At 46.4% G+C, this 25,826-nt stretch overlaps 2 protein-coding genes across 3 annotated transcripts in view; one reads left to right on the forward strand and one right to left on the reverse strand.

Moving 5' to 3' along the window:
• FAN1 (FANCD2 and FANCI associated nuclease 1) overlaps window positions 1–3,964 on the reverse strand; it is a 35,903-nt gene extending 31,939 nt beyond the window's left edge. The window contains exons 1-3 of one of the 2 annotated variants that reach the window (XM_077263924.1): window positions 3,757–3,964; window positions 1,024–2,243; window positions 496–636 (exon numbers count right to left, since the gene is read on the reverse strand). In XM_077263924.1, coding sequence (XP_077120039.1) covers window positions 496–636; window positions 1,024–2,194 — 1,312 coding nt within the window. In that variant the 5' untranslated portion in view covers window positions 2,195–2,243; window positions 3,757–3,964. Of the gene's footprint in view, window positions 1–495; window positions 637–1,023; window positions 2,244–3,576; window positions 3,598–3,756 lie in introns of those variants that run through there. The other variant, XM_077263925.1, reaches the window with a different exon arrangement.
• Window positions 3,887–21,637, forward strand: MPHOSPH10 (M-phase phosphoprotein 10). Its single transcript, XM_077263927.1, has 11 exons — window positions 3,887–4,122; window positions 6,046–6,715; window positions 7,968–8,122; window positions 8,328–8,532; window positions 9,664–9,805; window positions 10,042–10,109; window positions 15,392–15,529; window positions 15,672–15,782; window positions 16,545–16,652; window positions 17,136–17,366; window positions 21,339–21,637. The coding sequence occupies exons 1-11, from the start codon at window positions 4,040–4,042 to the stop codon at window positions 21,486–21,488; spliced, it is 2,061 nt and encodes a 686-aa protein (XP_077120042.1). The 5' UTR covers window positions 3,887–4,039; the 3' UTR covers window positions 21,489–21,637.
• Window positions 21,638–25,826: the final 4,189 nt, after the last annotated feature.

The raw sequence follows: 25,826 nt of genomic DNA on the forward strand, positions 1-25,826 counted from the left end.
GAGTAATATGCAGGGCAGCCTATAGACACCACAATGAGGAATCCAGGGAGCAATGCCGCCTTGGTAAAGACCATAAAAACTTGCACTGAATAACAAGGCCCATGTCTCTGGATGGAGGATTTTAAAAGAACAAAAACTTGATACTCTGGGGGGCAGCATGTATAAAACAATAGCAACAACCGTTCTCTTCTGACCTGAGACAGGGACTCTTTTAGTGGATGTCCACATTGCTGCACCTTATGAACCCCAGGTGGCCTCAGCCAACGTACAGAAATCTCATAATAGCTTTCTTCATATAAAGAGTTTGTGTTTTTGAGGCATGACAGCCTCGCGGTGAAACTACTCTGGCCCCATCGAGTCGCATACATCTCACTGTCTTGCAATAAATATATAAAAACTTTTCAGAAAAGCAGTGAGTTTGGAAGAAATGGAGAAAGTCTCTTATGATCGCCTAAAAACAGAAAATATAAAGTAAAACTACAAATATTATCATACCGGTCTGTAGAAAACCATGCCGACTCAGCTCTTCAATAAAGGGATTCAAATCAGAGCCAATTTCTGTGTATTCCAACTTGCTCACTTTTATCCAGTTCCGCTTGCGTTGGAACAGACGAACGTACAGCTTCTGTCCTCCGGCTGTAACATATAGAAAAGAAAGCAATGACATAATGGAATGCACCACTGAAAAATACAGTGTAAAACTATATATAGTGAATAGGTGACATGAGCTGGACATTAGACCTTGTGTTACTGAAATACCTATCTTGTCCTGCACAAGAGGACTCCAAGGAGGCGACCAAGCAGCTTGCCAGATAGCAAACATTGCCATAAAAGAGAGAATTATAGCTATGAAGGCAGCATGCACATTGGCTGATAAGCCAGACGCACGGACAAGATCTGCGTTACAGCCTGGAGCCATTTTCTAAATTGCACGTCAAAGAACTTTGCTAAAAAAATTCTTAGAGAATATAATGAGAAAGCATAAAATGTGATTATTAAAATGGAAAATCTGAAGACGTATACCTGACAGCTGACAAAATGTTGTTAGAGCAAGAGTATCTTCTTCGCTGAACAGGCTCATGTCTTCCTCATCCTCCATGATGGTCTGCAGCACCATTAGAAAGTTCCTCAAGTAGTATGGCGACCTACCGGAGTCAGACACTGGGTCCTTTACGCCATCTGCTTCCACGTTAATATCCGTGTCATTGAATGGTTTTAGAAATTCATCAAGTACATTAGGATCTTCCACAGGAAGAATGTCATCGTTTTCCTCTAGAGAGGACACTGCTGCATTATCACCACAGCCCAGGTCCTTATCAGTAAGGTCAGAATCAGTTTCCAAGGAATTACTGCATCTCATCTTTTTAGAATCAGTTTTTAAGAAGAACATGCCACTTTGCTTACGTTTTATTAAAGTGTCAATTTTCTTATCCAATACACAATCCAACTGCTCTGAAGACAGAACTTCAGCAGAAGAAGGTGGAAATTCACCTCCAGAAGTCTGGTTATTATTTTCATGGGCATTCTTCATACTGTAAGAATCTGAGGGTGAAAGCACCTTGTCACCACAGTCTATATCTCCGAGACCATGTGGGTCTGGGGTCGCCGGAGTGTCACTGTTATCACAACCATCATCTTGTACCCTTCCATGTGAGAAGTCTCTGCTTTCATCTTGCTTTGCTTTACGAGTCCGATACCTTCTGGACAGTTTGGATGAAAGGCTTCCCAGTGGTACAGTTGCCACTGCCGCCACATCTTTCTGGGTTTCGTTCATGGAGATATTCATCCCAAAGTAGGGGCTAGCTTGTTCACCATTATCTTGGACCTGGACCCTTGGATTTTTTTTCAGCTTAGTTTTGCTTATTAAGGTCTTATGTTTTAGAGGCAATTGAGGGCTTGCACACGTAGAGGTGGCCAGCTGAGTCACACCAACCAGTATTACATCATCATTCTCGGCCTTTGCTTTGGGGCACATGTCATCAATGTGCTTGTTTAAGCCAAACCTGGGTACCATCTCCCCACAAAGAGGGCAGGAAACTTTTGGTGGAGGTGCATTCTTGAAGAAAGTGACAATAGATGGAGAGGCTGAAGATTTTGCTGGGGATGCAGTGACACATGCAGCCAAACTTTTCCTATTTTTGGATAAGGAGAGACGGGACTTTTTCTTTTCAGGAGTCTTGTTTTGTGCCATCATGAAAATAAAAGCTCTGGCTGGTCAGGTAGAACGTCCTGCATATCTTCATCTAAAAAATAGGAAAAAAAAATGAATACAAAATTGTAGATGTCTACATAGCGTAAGCTGTGCACAAGTTTGCAATATGTCTGGGAGGAACACAACCAGATTTCAGAACCAACATACATGTTTAAGGGTTTTACTAGGTTTAGAAAAGTAGCATCAATGTCCTATCTGACTAAGCAAAAAAGCCAGTAATGCAAAGAAGTGCCATCCCACGGTGACTTCCACTGGCTGCATCACGCCCTATTATATTCTATGGTCATCTCAAAAAATAACCAGTCTAGGGGTGAAGTGGCACAGTGGATTCCTGGGGCCATGGCTATTTTGAGCTTTCACTTTGGTCGGGCATTGAATGCATATCCTAGTAATGTTATGGCTTTATGCAGTGAAAATAATTCTTTAGGAACCAAATAAAGTGTTCTAGGATTCCACATTCGACAAGGGCACATTTACTCACCCACTGTCCTGTGGTACAACACAAACTCATTGGTATCTATCCATTTACTTACTAGTGCCATGGCCATGTCAGATTAGTTCCTGTGGATGGCGTATCACAGCTAATGTACCCGTCCATGAGACCGCTCAGCTTGCCACTATGGCTATGCATGGCATGCAGAATGGCTGATACCCATTAGGCCCAGAATCACTCGCTCTTTCACACCCATTCTAAATAAAAGATGTGTTGGATGAAAGGCAATTTATTGCCTGGTATGTACAATTGTTTGATGACAGCTTCCATTTTTTTTTTTTTTTTTTTACAAAAATTATTGTGGGAAGGGGGGGGAGGGGGCAATGGAAAACAACGCCATATTTGTGCCACATTAAGGACTGGAGCAGAAGGCTGCTCGGTACAGACGAGCCGTCTGTTTAGGCTGCTACTCTTACAATACTAGTAAGAAATATGTCCTTGTTGGGGTGAGAAGCGAACATGTGACCTGAGAAGGAGCGGACTCTGTATAGGCGCCGTCCACTATGGAAAAGTCGGTTCTTACAGCGGTTTTCCACTAGATTAATCAATATCAGATCAGTGGAGGTCTGACAGCCGCAGCTCCCACCGAGCCGGATGAGAACAGTAAATCTTACTTATTAGGTTGGGGGGAGGTGGCCTGTATAAAGGGGTTTGTTGTACGACAAATATTTTCCACCCATTTTGTTCCCATAAAGGAGTCGCAGATTGTCGGCTGCTCATACCCCGTGATGGGCTGTGACCTGTGAGAACGCCCACAGCTCCCCTGCAGGTGACACGGGGGACTACACACTGGGCACTAGGTTGTGTGACATGTTGGGTCCTCCACAGCGACTTCCGCCCTGTTCTAGTAAGGATGGCTACTGAGCCTCACCGCTTGCTGCCAATAACCATAGGGGCTCTTCTCCTGTAATAACATGGCCTCCTGGTCCTGAGCAGACCCCTCATTTATCCCCACCTAGACCCAGCAGCTGCGCCCAGGATACACCCAGCACAATATATCCTGGCTATACAGCAGGACCCGAGACCACACACGTACCAGGCTCCTGCTTACCTGTCACACTGCAGGGAGGCCGCCATCTTGGGTCCAGAGTCCAAACAAAGCTTTATTTAAGCGGACAAAATGTTACGGTATATATTACAAAAATAAAATAATATCAGCAAAGTATCGGGACTGTGGAGGCGCGGGACAAAGTCCCATGTACTGTGCTGTGACTGGGGAGGAAATGTCGCCATAGGTAGGAACGCTAGTGCTGGGTCTCAGTTTCCGGTCGGAGCCTTGTAGCCCTTGCACTTCCGGCGACATGCGCTCCACGTGAGTCCCGGACGGAGCGGAGATGGCGGAGCTGCTGCGGCCGAGGCTGTGGCGGTGCACGGCGGTGCTGGAGGCGGTGGAAGCCCACCCGGAGCAGCTGCTGAGGTACGGTGAGCGGCCATTGTCTGGTAATGGTCGGATACTGGCGCAGAGCACTGGTGTCCCCTCTGCCATTTATAGGAGGCACGGGAGAGTAAGACCCCTGAGCCCCCTCCAAGTGTCCAATGTAACTTCCTTCATGTAAGAGCCGGGTTGGTAACCCCGCATCTGTAATGGGCCGATAAGAAAATTAGCAAGGAGAATATATCGATCTATAGAAGGGTCCATGTAGATTCTATCCAATAAGATAATCAATAGTATTATTATGGCCCAGCAGATCAGACTACTAGTAAATTCACAGGGACAATCGGAAAATATACTAAGCAAAAATATGACTATCAATATATTTATAACAGCAGCAGAGGTGTCAGCCCAATGACATTAAAGAGAACAATTAAAAACCAAGGACGCCCTCATGGGGTTGTAAGAAGGAGGGTGACAACTAAACATAATATACAACAGTTTAACAAAAAGTCCAAAAAGGAGCAGCAGTACAATAGTACATTTCCATTTTACAGGGACAGAGAAGAGGCAGATAAAGTGTCAGTGCGCTCCTCTATTTTATATATTCATACATCTAAGGAACAAGGTAGAACTGTATATATTATGGGGAAAAAAGGCTCATCATGTGCCCATGTCCGGTGTGTCACCTAATAGTATAGGAGGTGTTGTAAGAAAACGAGTTAATGGTGCACTTACATGAGTATAACTCCTTCTTCCAAGTGGTGTCCACCCTGACGCGCGTTTCGGGCTTCCGCCTTCGTCGGAATAGTATAATGATCACATTCTGTGTCCCGCACAGTGCGCAGAATACACCGCTTGTATTCAAAGGCACCTCCTCCTGCAAATAACAAGCCCCTGCTGGAAATCTAACCATGGTCTGTGCTTTAGAAAGCAGCGGAACAAAAAACCAAACATCAAATTCTGTCAGCCCTCATAGTAAGGTTAACGTGTCATCTACGCTGTAAAAGCTACTAATGGCCACGTCAGCCGAGAAATCCAAAAGGGTATGGTGGGGCTTGGTTATTAAGTGGTTAAATGGGCCGCCAGCCCTGACTTGGTCACTTAGAGCTGTTCCTCATCAATATACTGAGTGCAGCTTCTCTCCGCTCTCCTCCTGTAGAGAGACTAGAGCAAGGCCCCTGTGTAATGGATGGAGGGTGATGATGGCACTGTCGTGATGATGATGCTGCAGCTCTGCTTTAGCTAAAAGCATAGTATCTCCTCCGGCTACTGAGGAGGGTGGGGGGTTCCCATTTAGCATGCTGGGGTCTCACAACCTGCAAGTTTGAACCTGAGACTTGCTAGATCGTCTGATACTTTTGATTCAGTTTGGGTGAAGTTTTGTTAATTTTTTCTAAGTCGAGATATTTAGAGAAGTCTTTAGTTTGTGATGACCTGCTCTTGGTGCTCGGGTCTTTTACATTTACTCATGAATTTCTAGAGGGCATGGCAAGACCGGCACAATGCATAGATCTAGGGAAAGAGTCTCCTGAATTGCTATTGCATGCAGAATAGAAGACTTTAGAGAGGTGACTTGTCAGATATGAAGATCATTTACTGAGGTACATGTCCTTGTTTCCTAAATCTGTTTTTTTCTTCCCACCTACTCTGTTCCTGAGATGGTGCTCTTCGCTGATTGTCAATCGAATCTTGGGTTGTGATCCTTAATTTGTCTCTGCGGACTTCTTCTTGAAGATCACACCTCCTTGGGATTGATCTATAGGGAAGAGTGGTGAGGAATAAAAGCAACAACGCCAGGTTTAGGCATCATTTACCCCAGCTACATGAATTACCTATTTATGTCCCCCAGACATGCCAGGGGAATGGACAGGGTTTCTTTGCGTTTTGCTTGGAAAGCTGTGGCTGCTCCTTGCAGATGTTTACTGTTCTCACTGCTGACTATATCCATTTTTCCATTATGATTAGTGTACAAGAAGGACTGGCCTCTGAATTTTCAAGTTTAACGAAAGCTTTGTATGACTTGCATAAAGCTGAGGGTGCCGTTCTGGTGGGGAGCCCTCTGAATGAACTGGTTATTGAAAACTTTGATGAAGAGCAAATCTGGCAGCAGCTTGAGCTTCAGAACAGCGCAATTCTTGGTCACTTTAGTAAGGCCGTCAAGCAGGCAGTGAGAGATGAGGACTTTTATTTACGCCAGCCATCAGAAGAGGAGGAAGACCTATCTGAGATAGACCAGGGGGAGGAAGAAGAAGCTTCAGAAGATCCAAAAAACAGTGCAGAGGACCATGGAGGTAAAGGAAGAAATACTAAACTATCACCTGGTAAAAGCAGCAGGAAAGCCACGGTGGAAAGGTACAGTGACGACGACGACTCCGATATAGACTTTGACATTGACAAAGTGGAAGAAGAACAGAAGAAAAATGCCAGTAAAAAAGCTGCCACGAAATCTATTGAAAAATCCATAGTGGATGACCAGTTCTTCAGGTTGTCAGAAATGGAAGCTTTTCTAGAGGCAGTTGAGAAGGAAGATGATGGGAAGAGTAAGGAAGATGATGATGAAGAGGAGGTGGATTATTTTGAAGATATTGACTCATACGATGAAGATGAAGAGATTCAGATCAAGGATATGAGAAAGGTAAAATATCTTTATGCAGAGTGCTACATTTCACATGAGTGTCCCGAGTCCAGATCAAAGAGCATGGAAGCTGGAATTGTGACATTGCTCCACACGGATCATTTTCTCTCTTTACGACCAGTTTCTTGAGTACGGACTGCAATATCTGTACCATCCGCAGGTCTCCTGACCCAAACTCTGCATCCTTGTACATGCCTATGAGGTTGCTGGGTTTTAAGTCAGGTGACTCACTGTGAGTTTGTACATCGCGGTCTGTACTTGGACTGTGAATGTGGGACATGTCAGACAAGCCCTAAAATGAATCTGTCGGCACAGAATGACTGTTCAAACCCAAGTACAGGCACTCTGTGCTCCCTTGTTGTGGCCAAACAGTTTAGCGCACCTTCCCACGTACTTGTTTCCCTCTAGATAATCCTCGCCACCCTCAGCATCCACCATCTATTTTGATTGACAGCTGTAGCTTTATAGAGCTGAGTGGGGGTAGATGGAAAACGGGTATGAGGGAAAGTGTATATAAATGGTCCCACAATGAAGCGCCTGTGCTTGGTTTGACGTCATTCTGTGCTGACAACGTCCTTATATAGTGTAAATTGCCTATTGCTGATATTTGCCTTGTCAAGTGTGAGTGACACATCAGAATCTGACAAGAAGGTTGACAATTTTCCCCAGCTTGGTGTCCTTTCTCCCTGTACGTGACCCATAGATGACACTCTCTTGTGTATGCGTAATGGGCAGCACTTAGCAGGCATTTGGATAACAATGGAAAACAAACGGTAGCCTTGCGCAAATAGTCCTTTTTTTCCCCTTCATTTAAGGTTGTTTCCAAGAACTCCAACTTTTTTACAAGGTTTTATCTGACTTTTGTATATATAATATATTGATGACTTTTGAAGACATAAAAAAAGATATTTGCCCATCTGTCTGGAATTCCATGGCTTCCTAGTCCAGCAGGTGGGGTCAACAGCCGTTCAGCCTTTCTTCCTGTTTGGACAAAATGGCTGCAATCAGCTAGCTCCAGCTCTGATTGGCTGAATGGCATTTTCGAGTACTTGAAATGGACCTATTATAGGTCAAAACATTGTTCACGCTTTTGTCAGAATAAACTTTGTTTTAACTGGACACCCTGGAGTTGGACGCGGTCTACTGCGCGTATATTGGGCTATTTCCAAGAGGGTTCCTTGGGGAATTGTCTGTGTCCGTCTGTCTGTTTATTATTATTTCTGGAATTAAATGGTTCTCATTTATTTTTCAGACTGCTAAAAGTTCCAGAAACCTTCGATACAAAGATTTCTTTGACCCTGTTGATGACGGTACAGGAAGACAGCTGAGTGGTAAAGAAGATGATGATCTGGAAGATGATGAAGAAATGGAGGAGGGTGATGATGAGGAAGAGGACATTGCTGATGAGTAAGTATTTTATTGCTTGCTTTTTTTTTTATTGTGAAATGTCATTCAAGCCATGCCATTCTGTGGTTTTCCAGACAATTTCCCTGTATGTTGTGGCTTTGTTTCATTTGACCCTTTGCATGTAGTGGGGTGATGTGGTTTCTGATGGCTTTTAAGGACCTGTTTCACTGCACTTTTTCATCATATCTGTAATTTCCTCGTGCAGTGATGTTGATATTGGAGAGGAGGATGTAATGGAAGAAACGGAGGCGAGTAAAAGAGCCAAGGAAGCTTTCAAGCGGGTGACATTTGATCTGTCTGATGGCAGCGAGGGAGAAGATATTTCTGATATACTTGGTGGTAAAAAGAAGAATAAACAACCCAAAGAACCAAGTGAAATAAAGTCCTCCTTTGAAAAGAGGGAAGACAAGGTCAGTCATATCACTGAGGCATCGTTTCATGTATTCGTTAAATCTAGTCCAGTAATGGGCACATGTAAGGATTCCAGCCACCTTGATATATCCAGATTGTAAAGGCTTGAAGACTGGCTCCGATCTCCAAAATAGCAGACTTTGTGGGATTTTTCCATTATGCAGTGTCTAGTATTTTCTGACAATGGTTCAAGGAAATACAATTAGTGACCCGGCCACAGGATCATGGGCACGTGAAATGATAGAAACGTGTAAGAACACATAATGCGTCACAGCTTGCTGTGTATGGGATTCTATAGATGCAGATTGGTCAGAATGCTCGTAGTGACTGCCTCAATAAACCGGCAGAACTGGACTAGGAGCAATATAAGAAGGCGGCCTGGTCTGAAGACTCATGTGAATGGCAGTCCATGTAGGATGATGCTTGGAGCACTATGGGCGGACGTTGAGCTATCTGACGCTCTGTACAATGCTCACACATACCACCTACATAAACATTGGTGCAGACCAAGTACCCCCTTCATGGCAGTGCCTTCCCATAGTAGCACTGGCATATTATGTGCCCTTACACATTCAAGCATCTGTTGGATGTGCTGCAGAAATTGGTCCTATCTAGTTTGGCATCACTAGTTTAAGGTTTGGTCAAAGCTTTTTTTGTGTGTCATGATGGAACCTATTTTTATGGCTGATATGTAAGTATTAGAGATGAGTGAATGGATTGGAAGAACACTAGTTTGTTGGTCACATCAATATTCCTTGGCCACAGATGGGAGCCCTACGAACCGCCTCTTATCTGCCGCATCCCCGGCTCATGTCTTGATTAGCCGGCCTGATGTGACGTGTCTGCATCAGGTTGGCTAATAAAAAATGAAGCCAGGGATGCGGCAGAATTGCAAGGTTTTCGTCCGGTGGTCATGGAATACTGACCTGACCACTGGACCAGAGTTTTCCAAATCGATTTGCTTGTTTCTAGTGTGTATGCAAGGTATATTATGTCTTAGTTTTAAAATAAACCATAATTACTTTTCATTCTATCTGCCATGTCCTCATTTTGAAGCTGGTGCAGTGAAGTACATTTTGTGAGCCCCTTGGTAACATGATCTGTTCTCCTGTCATGTGTTTCTACTGTAGATGACTGAGAAAATTCAGGCTTTGCAAAAACAAATGTTGGGGGAGAAATCTTGGCAACTGGGTGGAGAGGTGACGGCACAGAAGAGGCCAGAGAACAGTCTTCTTTCAGAGTCCTTGCTTTTTGACCATGCCTCCAGAATGGGTAAAGACTAAAGATCTTTTTCTCTTTTTTTCTTTTTTTATATTACAGTCCCTACCTTTCCTAATCTCATAAGATGGGAAACTGATCTCAACTCGTACATTAATCATTCTAGAGGTAGTTCCTATTAGTAATCTGCTCTATATTTCATTAAGCATGTGACTCCTTTAATTGTATAACTTTGCTTGATGTATTTTTTGGATATTCATGAAGCTTGTCCACTTTTCATTTTATACTAGCACCCGTAATTACGGAAGAAACAACACTTCAGCTGGAAGACCTCATCAAACAAAGAATAAAAGACCAGGTAGGTGAAAATGTTACAGTATAGAATGTTCTGTTATGCACAAATTGCCTCTTTGTAGAGAAAGAGGAAAACTCTAGTGCCCGGGTCATTCCATATCAAGTGATCCAAATATGAATATTTTTTTTACTTTACGTCTTTAGATTTTTTTTATTTTTTGTTTTTATGAAGTACAACTTTAGTTAATTACAAATTAAAAGTTTAGAATTTTTTTCTTCATCAGTTAATTTTTTTACAGATTTTTAAAGTTTTGAAAAAGCATGGATTTTGGCCTGGTATGGCTTTACATTTTTTATCATATCTCGGGCTAGAATTAAGATATAGAGGTGGGAGAGGCATCATTTTTCTCAGAACGGTACCGGCTTTCATTTGATATGTCACAAGACTATGTTTCGTTATATTTTGTTTTGGAGAAATCAAATTAAAAATTTTGATGCGCAATTCTGAAAAAAACGTATGTTTTAAAATTGTGAAAACATGCATGTGTGTTACTTGTGTCCTTGTTTATATTTGTACAGGGATTCAACTTGGGATCTATCACATTTGTATTTTTTTTTTAAGCCTTGAATCATCTGATTTTATGTTTGTGTGAGTTTCTTCCTTTTTTCTTTTCAAATTACAACTTACTGCATTCAACATTTATATGTAACAATAAAGAAACACAAAAAACAAAGTGCCAGAATAAATGCATCTTAGGCTACTTTCACACTAGCGTCGTACTCGGCCCGTGGCAGTGCGTCGGGCCGACGTACCGACGCTAGCGTTGTTAGCGCTGCACAACGGGTGCAGCGGATGCAGATTTTCAGCGCATCCGCTGCCCCATTGTGAGGTGCGGGGAGGAGGGGGCGGAGTTCCGGCCGCGCATGCGCGGTCGGAAAAGACGTTCCCGACGTACCAAAAAACGTTGCAAGCAACGTTTTTTGCTGCTGACAGTCCGCCACAACACGATGCAACCGTCGCACGACGGTTGCGACGTGTGTCAATGCGTCACACTGCGTCGCCAATGTTAGTCTATGGAGAAAAAAACGCATCCTGCAAGCACTTTTGCAGGATGCGTTTTTTTAACCAAAACGACGCATTGCGACGGAGGACAAAAAACGCCAGTGTGAAAGTAGCCTTAATCATCATAACTTGCTCAGCATTTTCAACCTGAATTCATTGAACAAGCCAAAAGATAAAAGGTGATCACATCCTCAAGTGTGGTTTTCTAAATACAGTCTGATCCTAATTATATGTTAAAAACAAGATTAAAAGAACCAATATTTCTACCAGCTATTTATACATGGAACAATTTTTTTCTACTATATCACTAAACATGTAATTTCTGAAGTGTTTAAGAAGAATAGTACAGTAGTTAAATCCTCGTTCTATAAAATATGAACTAATCAAACAATTAATAGTAGATTTTTACACTGGCCTGTTATCATCAATGTGTCCCTTCTAGTGGGTGAAATGCCATCTTGTCCATAAGCGCTCACTAGCAATGGCCATTTCCTTCTGTGTCAGAGTATGTGCGGCTGTCATGGTGCTCGGCTCCACCTGACTTAATATGTGTTTTTTGTTCACTTTTACAATGTCTGATTTTCTTGGATACACAAAGGACGGCGCTGGACCAGAAGGTGCAGAAAAGTCACTTCTACGTCTTCATTTTCACAATCTTTGGAGAGTCCAGTAGCCGTCAGCGCTGATCATATTCACAGGTCACATAGCCAGTTGTGTCATCCATTGCCGATCTTGTGCCGCCTTCTACCACGTCATGGACGTCACTGTCTTTATTTCCACTACATGGGATGACAGTCCGGTATTGCTGAGTCCCTGTGATGGGTTCTGCTTCCTGTAACAAACTCTCCTCCTCTCCGTAGTCCTGGTTTGTACAATACATGAACTGGATGTTAAGAATATTTTTCTCCCTCCATTTGAGGAGTTGCCTGGGTGATAAGATTTGGTGTGAATACGGTCTGTGGAGGCTCGAACTGCCGTCCTGTCATCTGCTTTGCCATACCTCCCAACCGTCCCGTATCCCGCGGGACTATCCTGATTTTGACAGTCAGCCCCGGGATCCCGGACGGGACATTAGTTGTCCCGCACTACGTGCCTAGGGCGGGGACAATGCAGAGGGCGGCACCTGAGTAACTTAGGTTTGTGGATGTTTTTTTTTTTTTTAATAAAAGCTGGGTCACCTCCCGACCGACCCTGCCCTCTGTGCGGCGCTGCGCTGCCACGGTGAGGGAGAGAGAGATCCAGCAGCAATCAAGATGAAAGGTCAGCGACTCACTACCTCCTGTGTGTGCACGGAGCTCCGGCTTCTCCTGCTCTTATCTGGTATCCCGGCAGAGAAGGAGAGACGGGGGAGGTGCCGGACAGTGCAGAGCTGTGAGCAGGATAAACTGAAGAGCTGCACATGGGCATCAGCAGCCCCTGCACCACAGAGGAGATTGTGTTTGTGTGGTGTGTGATGCTGCATGTGTGTCATGTGTGTATGAGGTATCTGGTGTGTGTGTGTGTTGGCTGCGTGTGTGTGTGTGATGGCTGCGTGTGTGTGTGTGATGGCTGCGTGTGTGTGTGTGATGGCTGCGTGTGTGTGTGTGATGGCTGCGTGTGTGTGTGTGATGGCTGCGTGTGTGTGTGTGTGATGGCTGCGTGTGTGTGTGTGATGGCTGCGTGTGTGTGTGTGTGATGGCTGCGTGTGTGTGTGTGTGATGGCTGCGTGTGTGTGTGTGTGATGGCTGTGTGTGTGTGTGATGGCTGCGTGTGTGTGTGTGTGATGGCTGCGTGTGTGTGTGTGTGTGATGGCTGCGTGTGTGTGTGTGATGGCTGCGTGTGTGTGTGTGATGGCTGCGTGTGTGCGTGATGGCTGCGTGTGTGCGTGTGTGTGATGGCTGCGTGTGTGATGGCTGCGTCTGTGATGGCTGGGTTTGTGTGATGGCTGGGTTTGTGTGATGGCTGGGTTTGTGTGATGGCTGGGTGTGTGATGGCTGGGTGTGTGATGGCTGCGTGTGTGATGCTGCATTTGTGATGCTGCATTTGTGATGCTGCATTTGTGATGCTGCATTTGTGATGCTGCATTTGTGATGCTGCATTTGTGATGCTGCGTGTGTGTGATGCTGCGTGTGTGTGATGCTGTGTGCGTGTGAGCTGTGTGTGTGTGAGCTGCGTGCCTGTATGTCATTATACAGTATGGAGCATCATGTGCAGTCATTATACAGTATGGAGCATCATGTTCAGCCAGTATACAGTATGGAGCATCATGTGTGGTCATTATACAGTATGGAGCATCATGTGCGGTCATTAGACAGTATGGAGCATCATGTGCGGTCATTAGACAGTATGGAGCATCATGTGCGGTCATTAGACAGTATGGAGCATCATGTGTGGTCATTATACAGTATGGAGAATCATGTGGGGCCATTATACAGTATGGAGCATCATGTGTGGTCATTATACAGTATGGAGCATCATGTGCGGTCATTATACAGTATGGAGCGTCATGTGCGGTCATTATACAGTATGGAGCGTCATGTGCGGTCATACAGTATGGAGAGTCATGTGTGGTCATTATACAGTGTGGAGAGTCATGTGGGGCAATTATACAGTATGGAGCGTCATTTGCGGTCATTAGACAGTATGGAGCATCACGTGCGGTCATTAGACAGTATGGAGCATCACGTGCGGTCATTAGACAGTATGGAGCATCACCTGCGGTCATTACACAGTATGGAGCATCATGTGTGGTCATTATACAGTATGGAGCATCATGTGTGGTCATTATACAGTATGGAGCATCATGTGCGGTCATTAGACAGTATGGAGCATCATGTGCGGTCATTAGACAGTATGGAGCATCATGTGTGGCCATTATACAGTATGGAGCATCATGTGTGGCCATTATACAGTATGGAGCATCATGTGTGGTCATTATACAGTATGGGGCACTGTGTGGCCATATTTTTTTGTTTATAATTATTGTATATGAAACAGTGTGATCAGCAGTGCTAAATGGGTGTGGTTGGGACGTGGATATGGGTGTGACTAATTATGAATGGGTGTTGTCAGAGGCGTGGCGCAAACTTTATCCCTCTTTCCCGTCTTCAATAGTTGGGAGGTATGGCTCTGCAGTCACCGTCTACCCCTGGTCATTCTCAGCCCTAACAAAGCTTCTCCTCTGTCCTCACCTGCTTCTAATACTCTGTAGCATAATAAATAATACCGTAATATCTAGCAATCATGGATTATTTGGTAAATCTAGACCCCACACTGTTAGACCACAAGCTGAGCAGATATGAAATCAAGATTTTTGAACTGACACTAATAGTTTTATTTTTTAAAATATGATCCCATCATGATCCCATCTTGTATTTTGGTACATATGTGAATAGGAGCATAGCAGGCACATGTGCAGTTTTTGTAATTTTTAAATTAAACGTTTTTTTCGGAAATGCGTTTTAAAGTTTTGCGCTTGCGTTCGCATAGGTAAAATATTATCAAAGATACTCTTGTGACATATCTGCTGAAAGCCTGTACAGTTCTGAGTAGAATGGTGTTTATTTTGTTTCTCTATCTCTTTTCTAGCCTGAGTTATGGGGAGAAATGTAAAGGCAGGCAACACCGAAATTCGCACTTTTTCCGAACTTTGAAAATCAATAAAAAATAAAAAAATCTAGAATTTTTTTCTTCTTCACATTTTGCATTCTCTGACACACTATTACCAAATAACAAAATCTCAAAAGAATTAAAAATATAGTGGTAAAAATCATTGGTTCACTTGACATGGAATGACCCGCCCCCTATTGGAAGTGGCAATCCTAAAAGTCAATGTCGACCCTTTTAACGAGCCTTGCCATATGACGTAGGATAAAAGCCAAACCAGAATCTCTATTTACAGACACAGTGTTTTGGGTTGTTGCCCCTCATCAGTGCAGAGTATGAGATCTGATTTGGCTGTATAAAAGGCCTCTGACTGGGATCTAAGGGGTAGCGTCTCCTTGCACTGGCATGTCCAGCATGTCATTCTCCACTAGGAGAGACACTGACTTGTAGAAGCAAATGTCTCGTAGTGACACAAAGTAAATCTATGGATTAACATCCATCTTTAATTAACATGGACCCTGTACTCAGAGAATTACAAATGTTGCTTTTTTGCATCATTATTGTTTGGTAGATTATCATTACTGTAAAGTGTGGAAACATTCTCTACTTACTGCATGGGAAACCCATCACCAAGCAGGTCAACTGCTGCAGGGATTTCCTTATTATAAGACACTCATTTCTTTTCTGCTTCTCTTGAGGTGTGGGATGATGTAGTTCGGAAGGAAAAGCCAAAGGAGGATGCCTATGAGTACAAAAAGCAACTCACCTTGGACCATGATAAGAGCAAACTGAGTCTGGCAGAAATTTATGAGCAGGAGTATCTGAAACTCAACCAGGTAATTTACCCTTGTGCTGATGATGTATATTTGGTGCCTATACAGGGAGAATGATAGGTTTCGTTTGTGTCTCCTCCTGTTTTCACTAAATAATGACTGATATTTCAGCCTCTGCAGGTAATAATATCCCATTTTTCTCTAGAAAAAGAAAGAGGAGGAGGAAGACCCAAAGCACGTTGAAATTCAGAAATTAATGGACAGCCTTTTCCTGAAACTCGATGCTCTATCGAACTTTCACTTCACACCCAAGCCGGTAATAATAATCATTTCCTTTTTACTGCACCATAAAGGAAAATCTCATCCAAAGTGTGCGCTTTTCTTCTCGCATTCAGAGATGAGTTTGACGACAATGGTGCTGGAATTAGTAGGCTTTTACATCCGCGATGTACATCTCTAACGTGTGAGGCCTTAAAGGGGCTGTCTAGGTCTCTTAGAATTCAACCAGCACCTTTTATTGTCCACATTTTGTGATTTAAATGAATAGGGCTGAACGGACAGAGCCCATAAGCGGAAGGCGCCGGTTCTGAGAGAGTTGTTGTTTTTTTTTTTTTTATTAATCAATTACCCTGAAAAACTTTGGGATTAGATATTGGCTATTAGGGGAATCTCTGGGATGGGGTGCCTGCGGTGCTTACTATGTGGGGATGCAGTACTTTTCCATTTAAGTAAGGCTTAGTTAAAATAGACGTTCAAATAATGGGATCAGTCACGTCCGCAGACGACTCCATGAGCTAGTCTGCATCTCAGGTGGTGGCCTGCCGTTATTGACCGGCATTATTCGCGTCCAACCAGAATAGTGCATGCTACTATTTGTTTTCCATATGGATCTGCGTTTCTTATGTGCACGTAGTTTTGCACACGGACGGAGAAAAGGTCGTCTGACAGAGACCTTATTGGATAAACTGCAATAACGGGTGCAGGAGCCCGCCCATCAAACACCAAGGATAGAATATGTCATTATTTTTTTATTCTGGGTACATCTGACTTGTTTGTTTTGTTTTTTTTTGCTTTTCAGGTGATTCCAGAAATTAAAGTGGTATCACATCTCCCTGCAATTAGTATGGAAGAGGTGGCCCCAGTGGGTGCGAGTGAGGCGGCTCTTTTGGCTCCCGAGGAAATCAAAGTAAGGCCCTTTCTTTTCAAGCTGGTGTACTGCAAAATGTTTTCTGCATAGATTTGTGCTCTATAGATCCCACATGTCCTGTACTTTGAAATGGCTCCAGGATTCAGGACCATTGTAAATGGCAGGAAATACCCGATCAGCTGCGTAACATCATAGAGAATCTGTCATGATTCCTGCTCTGAACCATGGCCTCCTCCATTACCAACATGTATGTTGTAGTCTAAACTGCTGCAGAGTTGGAAACTGGGCCAGGGACAATGTGACTAGATGTGAAGGCATGTCCCCGCCATCTTCCCGCTGCCTGTTCGGCTAGACGAAGTACGGAGAGACCAAACTGTCTGGCTGAGTGGGCAGAGAGAAGCGAGCAGGGATATACCTCCAGGACTCGGGAGCCGGTCTCGTATTCATGGTGACTCCGGTCTGCAAGCACCATTCTTGTGAGCTTAATGTCACATAGCTTCATGATCCGGTTTGATTTCACAGGAAAAGAACAAAGCTGGAGACATTAAGACAAATGCTGAAAAGACAGCCACAGACAAGAAACGCGAGAGGAGGAAGAAGAAGGCTATCAAGAGGAATAAAATAAAGGAAAGGGAGAAGAGGCAGAAATTGTCCGAAAAGATGAGAGAAGCAAAGGGACAGAAACCGAGCAGGAAAGATGCAGAAGCCAGCCTGAAGAAGCTCACCAAGGAGGGCAAAGCCACGCTGCTGAAGGTAACCTGTCTGTTATGGGTGCTGCTGTGATATGGTTATTTCTAGGAGGTAGTACATGGCCGTGTCTGCCACTAGCGTCGCTTTTTTTTTTTTTTTTCTAGCTCTGAACTAAGCTTGTCATAATGTAAATCTGCTCTAAAAGGGAATATGGACTGTGGTTGTTTTGAGTACAAAAAAAAAACCTTAGGCTGCATAGTTGTTTTTTTTCTTAATGCATTTCATACAAATTGATGTAAAAACTTTTTTTTAGTTTTTTAGCAAGCTTTTTTATACTCATACAAATGTTTTTCCATGGAAGCCTATGAATAATCACTCACTTTGGGGGGGGGGGGGAGGTTTGCAAAAAAATATCCTTTTGCTATTTTTCAAAGAATAACGTGTAAAATAACCCTGCATAGTGATTTGCATATATTTAGGGGAGGGGGGTCTTATAAAAGTGCTATGAATATCAAGTATATAGTGTTCTAGAGCTGGCTGGCTGTCGGCAAACGCTGGCTCTGTCGGCAAACGCTGGCTCTGTCGGCAAACGCTGGCTCTGTCGGCAAACGCTGGCTCTGTCGGCAAACGCTGGCTCTGTCGGCAAACGCTGGCTCTGTCGGCAAACGCTGGCTCTGTCGGCAAACGCTGGCTCTGTCGGCAAACGCTGGCTCTGTCGGCAAACGCTGGCTCTGTCGGCAAACGCTGGCTCTGTCGGCAAACGCTGGCTCTGTCGGCAAACGCTGGCTCTGTCGGCAAACGCTGGCTCTGTCGGCAAACGCTGGCTCTGTCGGCAAACGCTGGCTCTGTCGGCAAACGCTGGCTCTGTCGGCAAACGCTGGCTCTGTCGGCAAACGCTGGCTCTGTCGGCAAACGCTGGCTCTGTCGGCAAACGCTGGCTCTGTCGGCAAACGCTGGCTCTGTCGGCAAACGCTGGCTCTGTCGGCAAACGCTGGCTCTGTCGGCAAACGCTGGCTCTGTCGGCAAACGCTGGCTCTGTCGGCAAACGCTGGCTCTGTCGGCAAACGCTGGCTCTGTCGGCAAACGCTGGCTCTGTCGGCAAACGCTGGCTCTGTCGGCAAACGCTGGCTCTGTCGGCAAACGCTGGCTCTGTCGGCAAACGCTGGCTCTGTCGGCAAACGCTGGCTCTGTCGGCAAACGCTGGCTCTGTCGGCAAACGCTGGCTCTGTCGGCAAACGCTGGCTCTGTCGGCAAACGCTGGCTCTGTCGGCAAACGCTGGCTCTGTCGGCAAACGCTGGCTCTGTCGGCAAACGCTGGCTCTGTCGGCAAACGCTGGCTCTGTCGGCAAACGCTGGCTCTGTCGGCAAACGCTGGCTCTGTCGGCAAACGCTGGCTCTGTCGGCAAACGCTGGCTCTGTCGGCAAACGCTGGCTCTGTCGGCAAACGCTGGCTCTGTCGGCAAACGCTGGCTCTGTCGGCAAACGCTGGCTCTGTCGGCAAACGCTGGCTCTGTCGGCAAACGCTGGCTCTGTCGGCAAACGCTGGCTCTGTCGGCAAACGCTGGCTCTGTCGGCAAACGCTGGCTCTGTCGGCAAACGCTGGCTCTGTCGGCAAACGCTGGCTCTGTCGGCAAACGCTGGCTCTGTCGGCAAACGCTGGCTCTGTCGGCAAACGCTGGCTCTGTCGGCAAACGCTGGCTCTGTCGGCAAACGCTGGCTCTGTCGGCAAACGCTGGCTCTGTCGGCAAACGCTGGCTCTGTCGGCAAACGCTGGCTCTGTCGGCAAACGCTGGCTCTGTCGGCAAACGCTGGCTCTGTCGGCAAACGCTGGCTCTGTCGGCAAACGCTGGCTCTGTCGGCAAACGCTGGCTCTGTCGGCAAACGCTGGCTCTGTCGGCAAACGCTGGCTCTGTCGGCAAACGCTGGCTCTGTCGGCAAACGCTGGCTCTGTCGGCAAACGCTGGCTCTGTCGGCAAACGCTGGCTCTGTCGGCAAACGCTGGCTCTGTCGGCAAACGCTGGCTCTGTCGGCAAACGCTGGCTCTGTCGGCAAACGCTGGCTCTGTCGGCAAACGCTGGCTCTGTCGGCAAACGCTGGCTCTGTCGGCAAACGCTGGCTCTGTCGGCAAACGCTGGCTCTGTCGGCAAACGCTGGCTCTGTCGGCAAACGCTGGCTCTGTCGGCAAACGCTGGCTCTGTCGGCAAACGCTGGCTCTGTCGGCAAACGCTGGCTCTGTCGGCAAACGCTGGCTCTGTCGGCAAACGCTGGCTCTGTCGGCAAACGCTGGCTCTGTCGGCAAACGCTGGCTCTGTCGGCAAACGCTGGCTCTGTCGGCAAACGCTGGCTCTGTCGGCAAACGCTGGCTCTGTCGGCAAACGCTGGCTCTGTCGGCAAACGCTGGCTCTGTCGGCAAACGCTGGCTCTGTCGGCAAACGCTGGCTCTGTCGGCAAACGCTGGCTCTGTCGGCAAACGCTGGCTCTGTCGGCAAACGCTGGCTCTGTCGGCAAACGCTGGCTCTGTCGGCAAACGCTGGCTCTGTCGGCAAACGCTGGCTCTGTCGGCAAACGCTGGCTCTGTCGGCAAACGCTGGCTCTGTCGGCAAACGCTGGCTCTGTCGGCAAACGCTGGCTCTGTCGGCAAACGCTGGCTCTGTCGGCAAACGCTGGCTCTGTCGGCAAACGCTGGCTCTGTCGGCAAACGCTGGCTCTGTCGGCAAACGCTGGCTCTGTCGGCAAACGCTGGCTCTGTCGGCAAACGCTGGCTCTGTCGGCAAACGCTGGCTCTGTCGGCAAACGCTGGCTCTGTCGGCAAACGCTGGCTCTGTCGGCAAACGCTGGCTCTGTCGGCAAACGCTGGCTCTGTCGGCAAACGCTGGCTCTGTCGGCAAACGCTGGCTCTGTCGGCAAACGCTGGCTCTGTCGGCAAACGCTGGCTCTGTCGGCAAACGCTGGCTCTGTCGGCAAACGCTGGCTCTGTCGGCAAACGCTGGCTCTGTCGGCAAACGCTGGCTCTGTCGGCAAACGCTGGCTCTGTCGGCAAACGCTGGCTCTGTCGGCAAACGCTGGCTCTGTCGGCAAACGCTGGCTCTGTCGGCAAACGCTGGCTCTGTCGGCAAACGCTGGCTCTGTCGGCAAACGCTGGCTCTGTCGGCAAACGCTGGCTCTGTCGGCAAACGCTGGCTCTGTCGGCAAACGCTGGCTCTGTCGGCAAACGCTGGCTCTGTCGGCAAACGCTGGCTCTGTCGGCAAACGCTGGCTCTGTCGGCAAACGCTGGCTCTGTCGGCAAACGCTGGCTCTGTCGGCAAACGCTGGCTCTGTCGGCAAACGCTGGCTCTGTCGGCAAACGCTGGCTCTGTCGGCAAACGCTGGCTCTGTCGGCAAACGCTGGCTCTGTCGGCAAACGCTGGCTCTGTCGGCAAACGCTGGCTCTGTCGGCAAACGCTGGCTCTGTCGGCAAACGCTGGCTCTGTCGGCAAACGCTGGCTCTGTCGGCAAACGCTGGCTCTGTCGGCAAACGCTGGCTCTGTCGGCAAACGCTGGCTCTGTCGGCAAACGCTGGCTCTGTCGGCAAACGCTGGCTCTGTCGGCAAACGCTGGCTCTGTCGGCAAACGCTGGCTCTGTCGGCAAACGCTGGCTCTGTCGGCAAACGCTGGCTCTGTCGGCAAACGCTGGCTCTGTCGGCAAACGCTGGCTCTGTCGGCAAACGCTGGCTCTGTCGGCAAACGCTGGCTCTGTCGGCAAACGCTGGCTCTGTCGGCAAACGCTGGCTCTGTCAGTTGCGGGTGTGCCCAGGAGGAACAAAGGGTTTTGTGTAGCCAGCCACATAACAGTGGACCTCTAGCAATCTGCAGATGAACCCTGTATCTTCAGTTTAATAGCATTTGGGAACGTTACTGGTTCCCTTTTAAATAACTTGCAGCTAAAATATGACAAAAAGAAAACTGTAGTTGGTTCTGACATCTAAATCATTTCCATGCCCTGTAGATGGTAGCATTATTTTTGGTGTAATTCAATGTAACTTGTTTTGTCACAGGATGAAGGCAAGGATAAAGCCCTTAAATCTTCTCAGGCCTTCTTCTCCCAGCTTCAGGATCAAGTCAAATTACAGATAAAAGGTGCCAAGACTGCCCAGAAGAAAGCAAAGAAAACTAATGAACTTTCTGCCCAAAAACTCAAGCTCTAGCCCGTGTTTTTCTCATTAGACTCAGATATTTATGTTGGAGCAGAAACTACTATAAGATTTCAGTGATGGAAATGTTCCGATTTCTACCTTTTTTTTTTAATTTGTGAAAACAAATAATTAGTACATTGTTATATAAATGTTTATATGCAGTTGTGATGTGCGTTATTGATTCCTTGCTACTCTGGTTAGATTTTAGCAAAATGACAGTAAGCAGCCCAGAAAGTGGCACATCACTGGTTTCAGAGTCCCTGCCCCTGCATCATGCTGCTCTCAGATTACATAGTAAAAACCCTTAAAGGGAACCTGCTAGTAGATTCATGCTGCCCGGATCACACGGAGCAAGAATCGAACAATAGCTGCACTATTACTGCCATATGTTTTTGCTCTGAAAATAATTTCTTTTATCCCATATGATGTACTATCCCGTCGAGGTGACCTGGGACTTAATTCCCAGTGACGGGATAGTACATCATAGGCGATCGGCCGCGCTCACAGTACAATGTAAACCTATGAAAAACGCAATCCGCTGTGCCAAAAAACGTGTGGAAACGCAGCGGTTTACATTCTGCAGCATGTCAATTCTTTGTGCAGATTCCGCTGCGGTTTACACCTGCTCCACAATAGGAATCCGCAGGTGTAAAACCGCAGGTGGAATCAGCACAAATTCCGCATAAAAACCGCGGTAAAACGCAGTGCCTTTTACCTGCGGATTTCTCAAATCCGCTGTGGAAAAATCCGCAGAGCTCCAAAATACGTGTGCACATACCTAAGGGGTTAAAATAAGTATGTTATCGATCTGGCTACAGCTGTGCATGTGGAATACTTATTTTAAGAAAACCTGAAAGGATTTTACAGTCATTCAGTCATGGATTTTCAAAGTAATTACACTAGATTCATCAGGTCTACAGTTTTATCTATTAATGTATTCATTTTTTATAGTGAAATCTTGATCCACTTAATGTATGTATTTTTTTCTCAACTGTAGAATTCAGTGGAGATAAAAAATGAATTAAATTTCCAATAATTAAAAAAATTCTGATCTGCTTAATTGAGATATCCTCTGCTTAGATCTTGATAACCTATCTGTAAGAGAGGTCATCAATATCAAATGAGTGGGGGCTTCTACCGATGAGCTGTTATTAGCGCCATCAGGACACACGGAATACAGGCTGTTTTCAGATGTGATAATAGTTCAGCTCCCATTGAAGTGAATAGGAACTGGTCTACAGTACCCAAGAATACCCTCTACGATACATACTGCAGTGCTGTTTACCATACATTCACTGTTTTGTCTGGTTAAATTTTTATGTAGGCAGCCTGTGTGTGACCAAGCATTTGTTCTTAGCATTTGGAAGCGGTTGCCAATGTTGTTTACAGGCCCGAGATCTAGACCAGATGTCCGAAGATCAAAGTTGTAAATCGGCAACAAGCCTGTAAGAAGTGACGTTAGAATGAATCTTACTAATGCATTTACAGAAGTAATCTCGGAGGCAAAGAACCTGACATTTCTGCACATGGTCCTGTATCAAACCTAAAAAGCACAATGGTGTTTTATGCTGAGAAAAGGTTATTAAAGAGACCTTCCACCTCTGGGTTGAAAGGGGGCTATACATTACGATACCTGATGCCCTCCACCTGTCTCCCCTCTCAGATTGATTTTTTGTGCTTCCGGCTGCCAAGATGGCTGCTGCAGTGGCATAGGAGGATAAGTTTATAGGTCCCTACTAGTGATGAGCGAACGTGCTTGGATAACATGTTATGAGTATCTAGAGCGTCCTCGAATAATATGTTCGAGGCCCCGTGGATGCATGATTTGCGGTTGTTGGACAGCTGTAATACGTGGGGATTGCCTGTTGTAGCTTAACAGCAAAACATGCAGCCGCAGAGACTCATGCATGGTATTTGAGCAGCCCTAGATACTCGCATAACACCAGAGCATGCTCAGGCAACATGTTATCCAAGCCCTTTCGCTCATCACTAGTTCCCATGCAACCTGTCTGCCGAATCTACAGAGATTGATGGGTTCAGCCGACTGTATAATGTGTATGGAGGCACCAGCCATTGATGCTGGGGGGGAGGAAAACTGATAACACAGGAGAGCTCAGCCAAACAAGCGCTCCTGCGTATGGCCAGCTTAGCCCCTTCACGTCTCTGGACGCATCCATACGTCCAGGTTTGTAGGTATTTACCGACCCCGGACATACGGATACTGTGCCAGCTATTCTCACAGCAGGGCACCGGGAGTCGTCACGGGGGGGGGGGGTGCACAGACATGATTTGACCCCTTAGTTGACCGCCTTGTGCTTTCTCATTCTAGCTTCGGACGTGTGCAGAGCAGTCATAATGCTGTTCTTGCTGCACTAGGCCTTGTGAGACTATAGACCCTGAAATAAGATGTTCCTGATCCCTGATTTCTCTTAATCCACAGTCCCATGTTCACCTTAACCCCCTCCCCACTCTCCTTTTCGGCCGTCGATTGCTGATCTGTACTTGATCGCTCGATCTTTGGCAGTTTTTTTTCCTGTTTGTGCGTCCTGCAGCCACCAAACGCAGATCATTTACACAAATCACTAATCGGCACCTATGCTCGCTGTATTCATTTTTTTTCTTTTTTTTTTTATCCCTCCCTCCTTTCCCTTGTTGCATCACCTCAATATGTGTGTGTCCTATAATTGCTGAGCATGATCAGACGCATATCACTGATCGGCACTGGTGCTTGCTTTTGGCAAGGACTTTTTCTCTAAGGCTACTTTAACACTTCCGTCGGTACGGGTCCGTCGCTATGCGTCGGGCCGACGTACCGACGGACGTTGTGAAATAACTGCAAGACGTGGGCAGTGGATGCAGTTTTTCAACGCATCCGCTGCCCATTTTGGGGAGGAGGGGGCGGAGTTTCGGCTGCGCATGCGGGGTCGAAAATGGCGGACACGTCGCACAAAAAAACGTTACATTGAAGGTTTTTTTTGTGCGTCGCGTCCGCCAAAACACGACGGATCTGTCGCATGATGGATGCGACGTGTGCCCATCCGTCGCGATCCGTTGTAAATACAAGTCTATGGGCAAAAAACGCATCCTGCAAGCACATTTTTTGCCCATAGACTTGTTTTAGCAACGGAGGCCCCACGACGGAAGTGTGAAAGTAGCCTAATCCCCTCCACTACAGCACACAAGAGGTTGCCTCCCCATCCTAATTAATTGTTTTCCTGTCCCTAAGGGATGAAGAGGTTTTTTTTTTTGCGTGCTCTTGAGGGTGGGCTGGCGACACTCTCCGGAAATATACCTTTAAGCTGGGCAGCCTGGGTCGATCATCCCGGATCTTCCTTCCTCTGCTGCTCCTGCCTTGTCGGGACTGCACCATCCTCTGGCGCTGCTGGCAATGCTGGATGGTGAGGATGTGGCTCCTGTAGCCCCACAGCCTCGTAGCTCTCTCCGCCTCGCACCTGCATGCGGTGAATTCGCACTTCCCGGTAGGCCGGAGCATACACAGGAAGCAACGTACACCGCCGGGAGAGGAGGCACAACATCACTTCCGCCTTTCGTTCCACGATGGAACGCACCACCATTTTGGTGGAAAATTTGATTATTTTTTTTTCCGGGAGGCGCCAGATGAAAGTACCTATCAGGGAGGAGGAGAGATATCCAATTGGATAAGAAGCAGCGCTGAATCTCAGTTCCCGTATAAAAGGACCCTGATGGAAGACTCCATAAGGTAGGACTGAGGTTCTAAATGATGGATGTGCCTTCCCTTAGATCTGCATCTGCAGAGCCCATCGCAAACCCTGGCCCAGTGAGTATATCTGGTAAGGGGCACCCTATTTGGTACGGGACCCATCTTATGGGAATTTCCCCTTTCCTCTCTTCTAGGGAGACAAGGATCCTGCACCAAAATCAAGGGAAAAAGCTGCAAATGCGCCATCTGCAGTAAAAAAAACTCTCCTCCAACTGTAAAAAAAGCTTTATGTCAGCCATGCACAGAGAAAATTGTCCAAGAGGAACAGCCATCCCTGATGGATGAAGTGAGAGAAGTGGTGCGACAGGAGATAGTCATCCTTGGCTAACTTCTCCCAGTCCCTTACAGGGCGCCCCACAGTTTCCAAAAAGAGGAAATACGCTCCTGAGGATATCTCTGACTCAGAAGCTGAATTGTCAGGCCCTGAAGAATGAATGGAGGAAGGTGAACTTACACCAAGTCATACAGAGGATAATAAAAAATTATTCTTCAGAGGATATGGAGGAACTCCTACTAGCAGTCAGGAATACAATGGGGGTTGAAGAGGAGAAACCATCCAGCTCAATCCAAGATTATTCGGTGGTCTAAAGTCAAGGAGGAAGATGGTC

This window comes from Ranitomeya variabilis, chromosome 5 (assembly GCF_051348905.1).
Source record: "Ranitomeya variabilis isolate aRanVar5 chromosome 5, aRanVar5.hap1, whole genome shotgun sequence".
NCBI lineage: Eukaryota > Metazoa > Chordata > Amphibia > Anura > Dendrobatidae > Ranitomeya > Ranitomeya variabilis.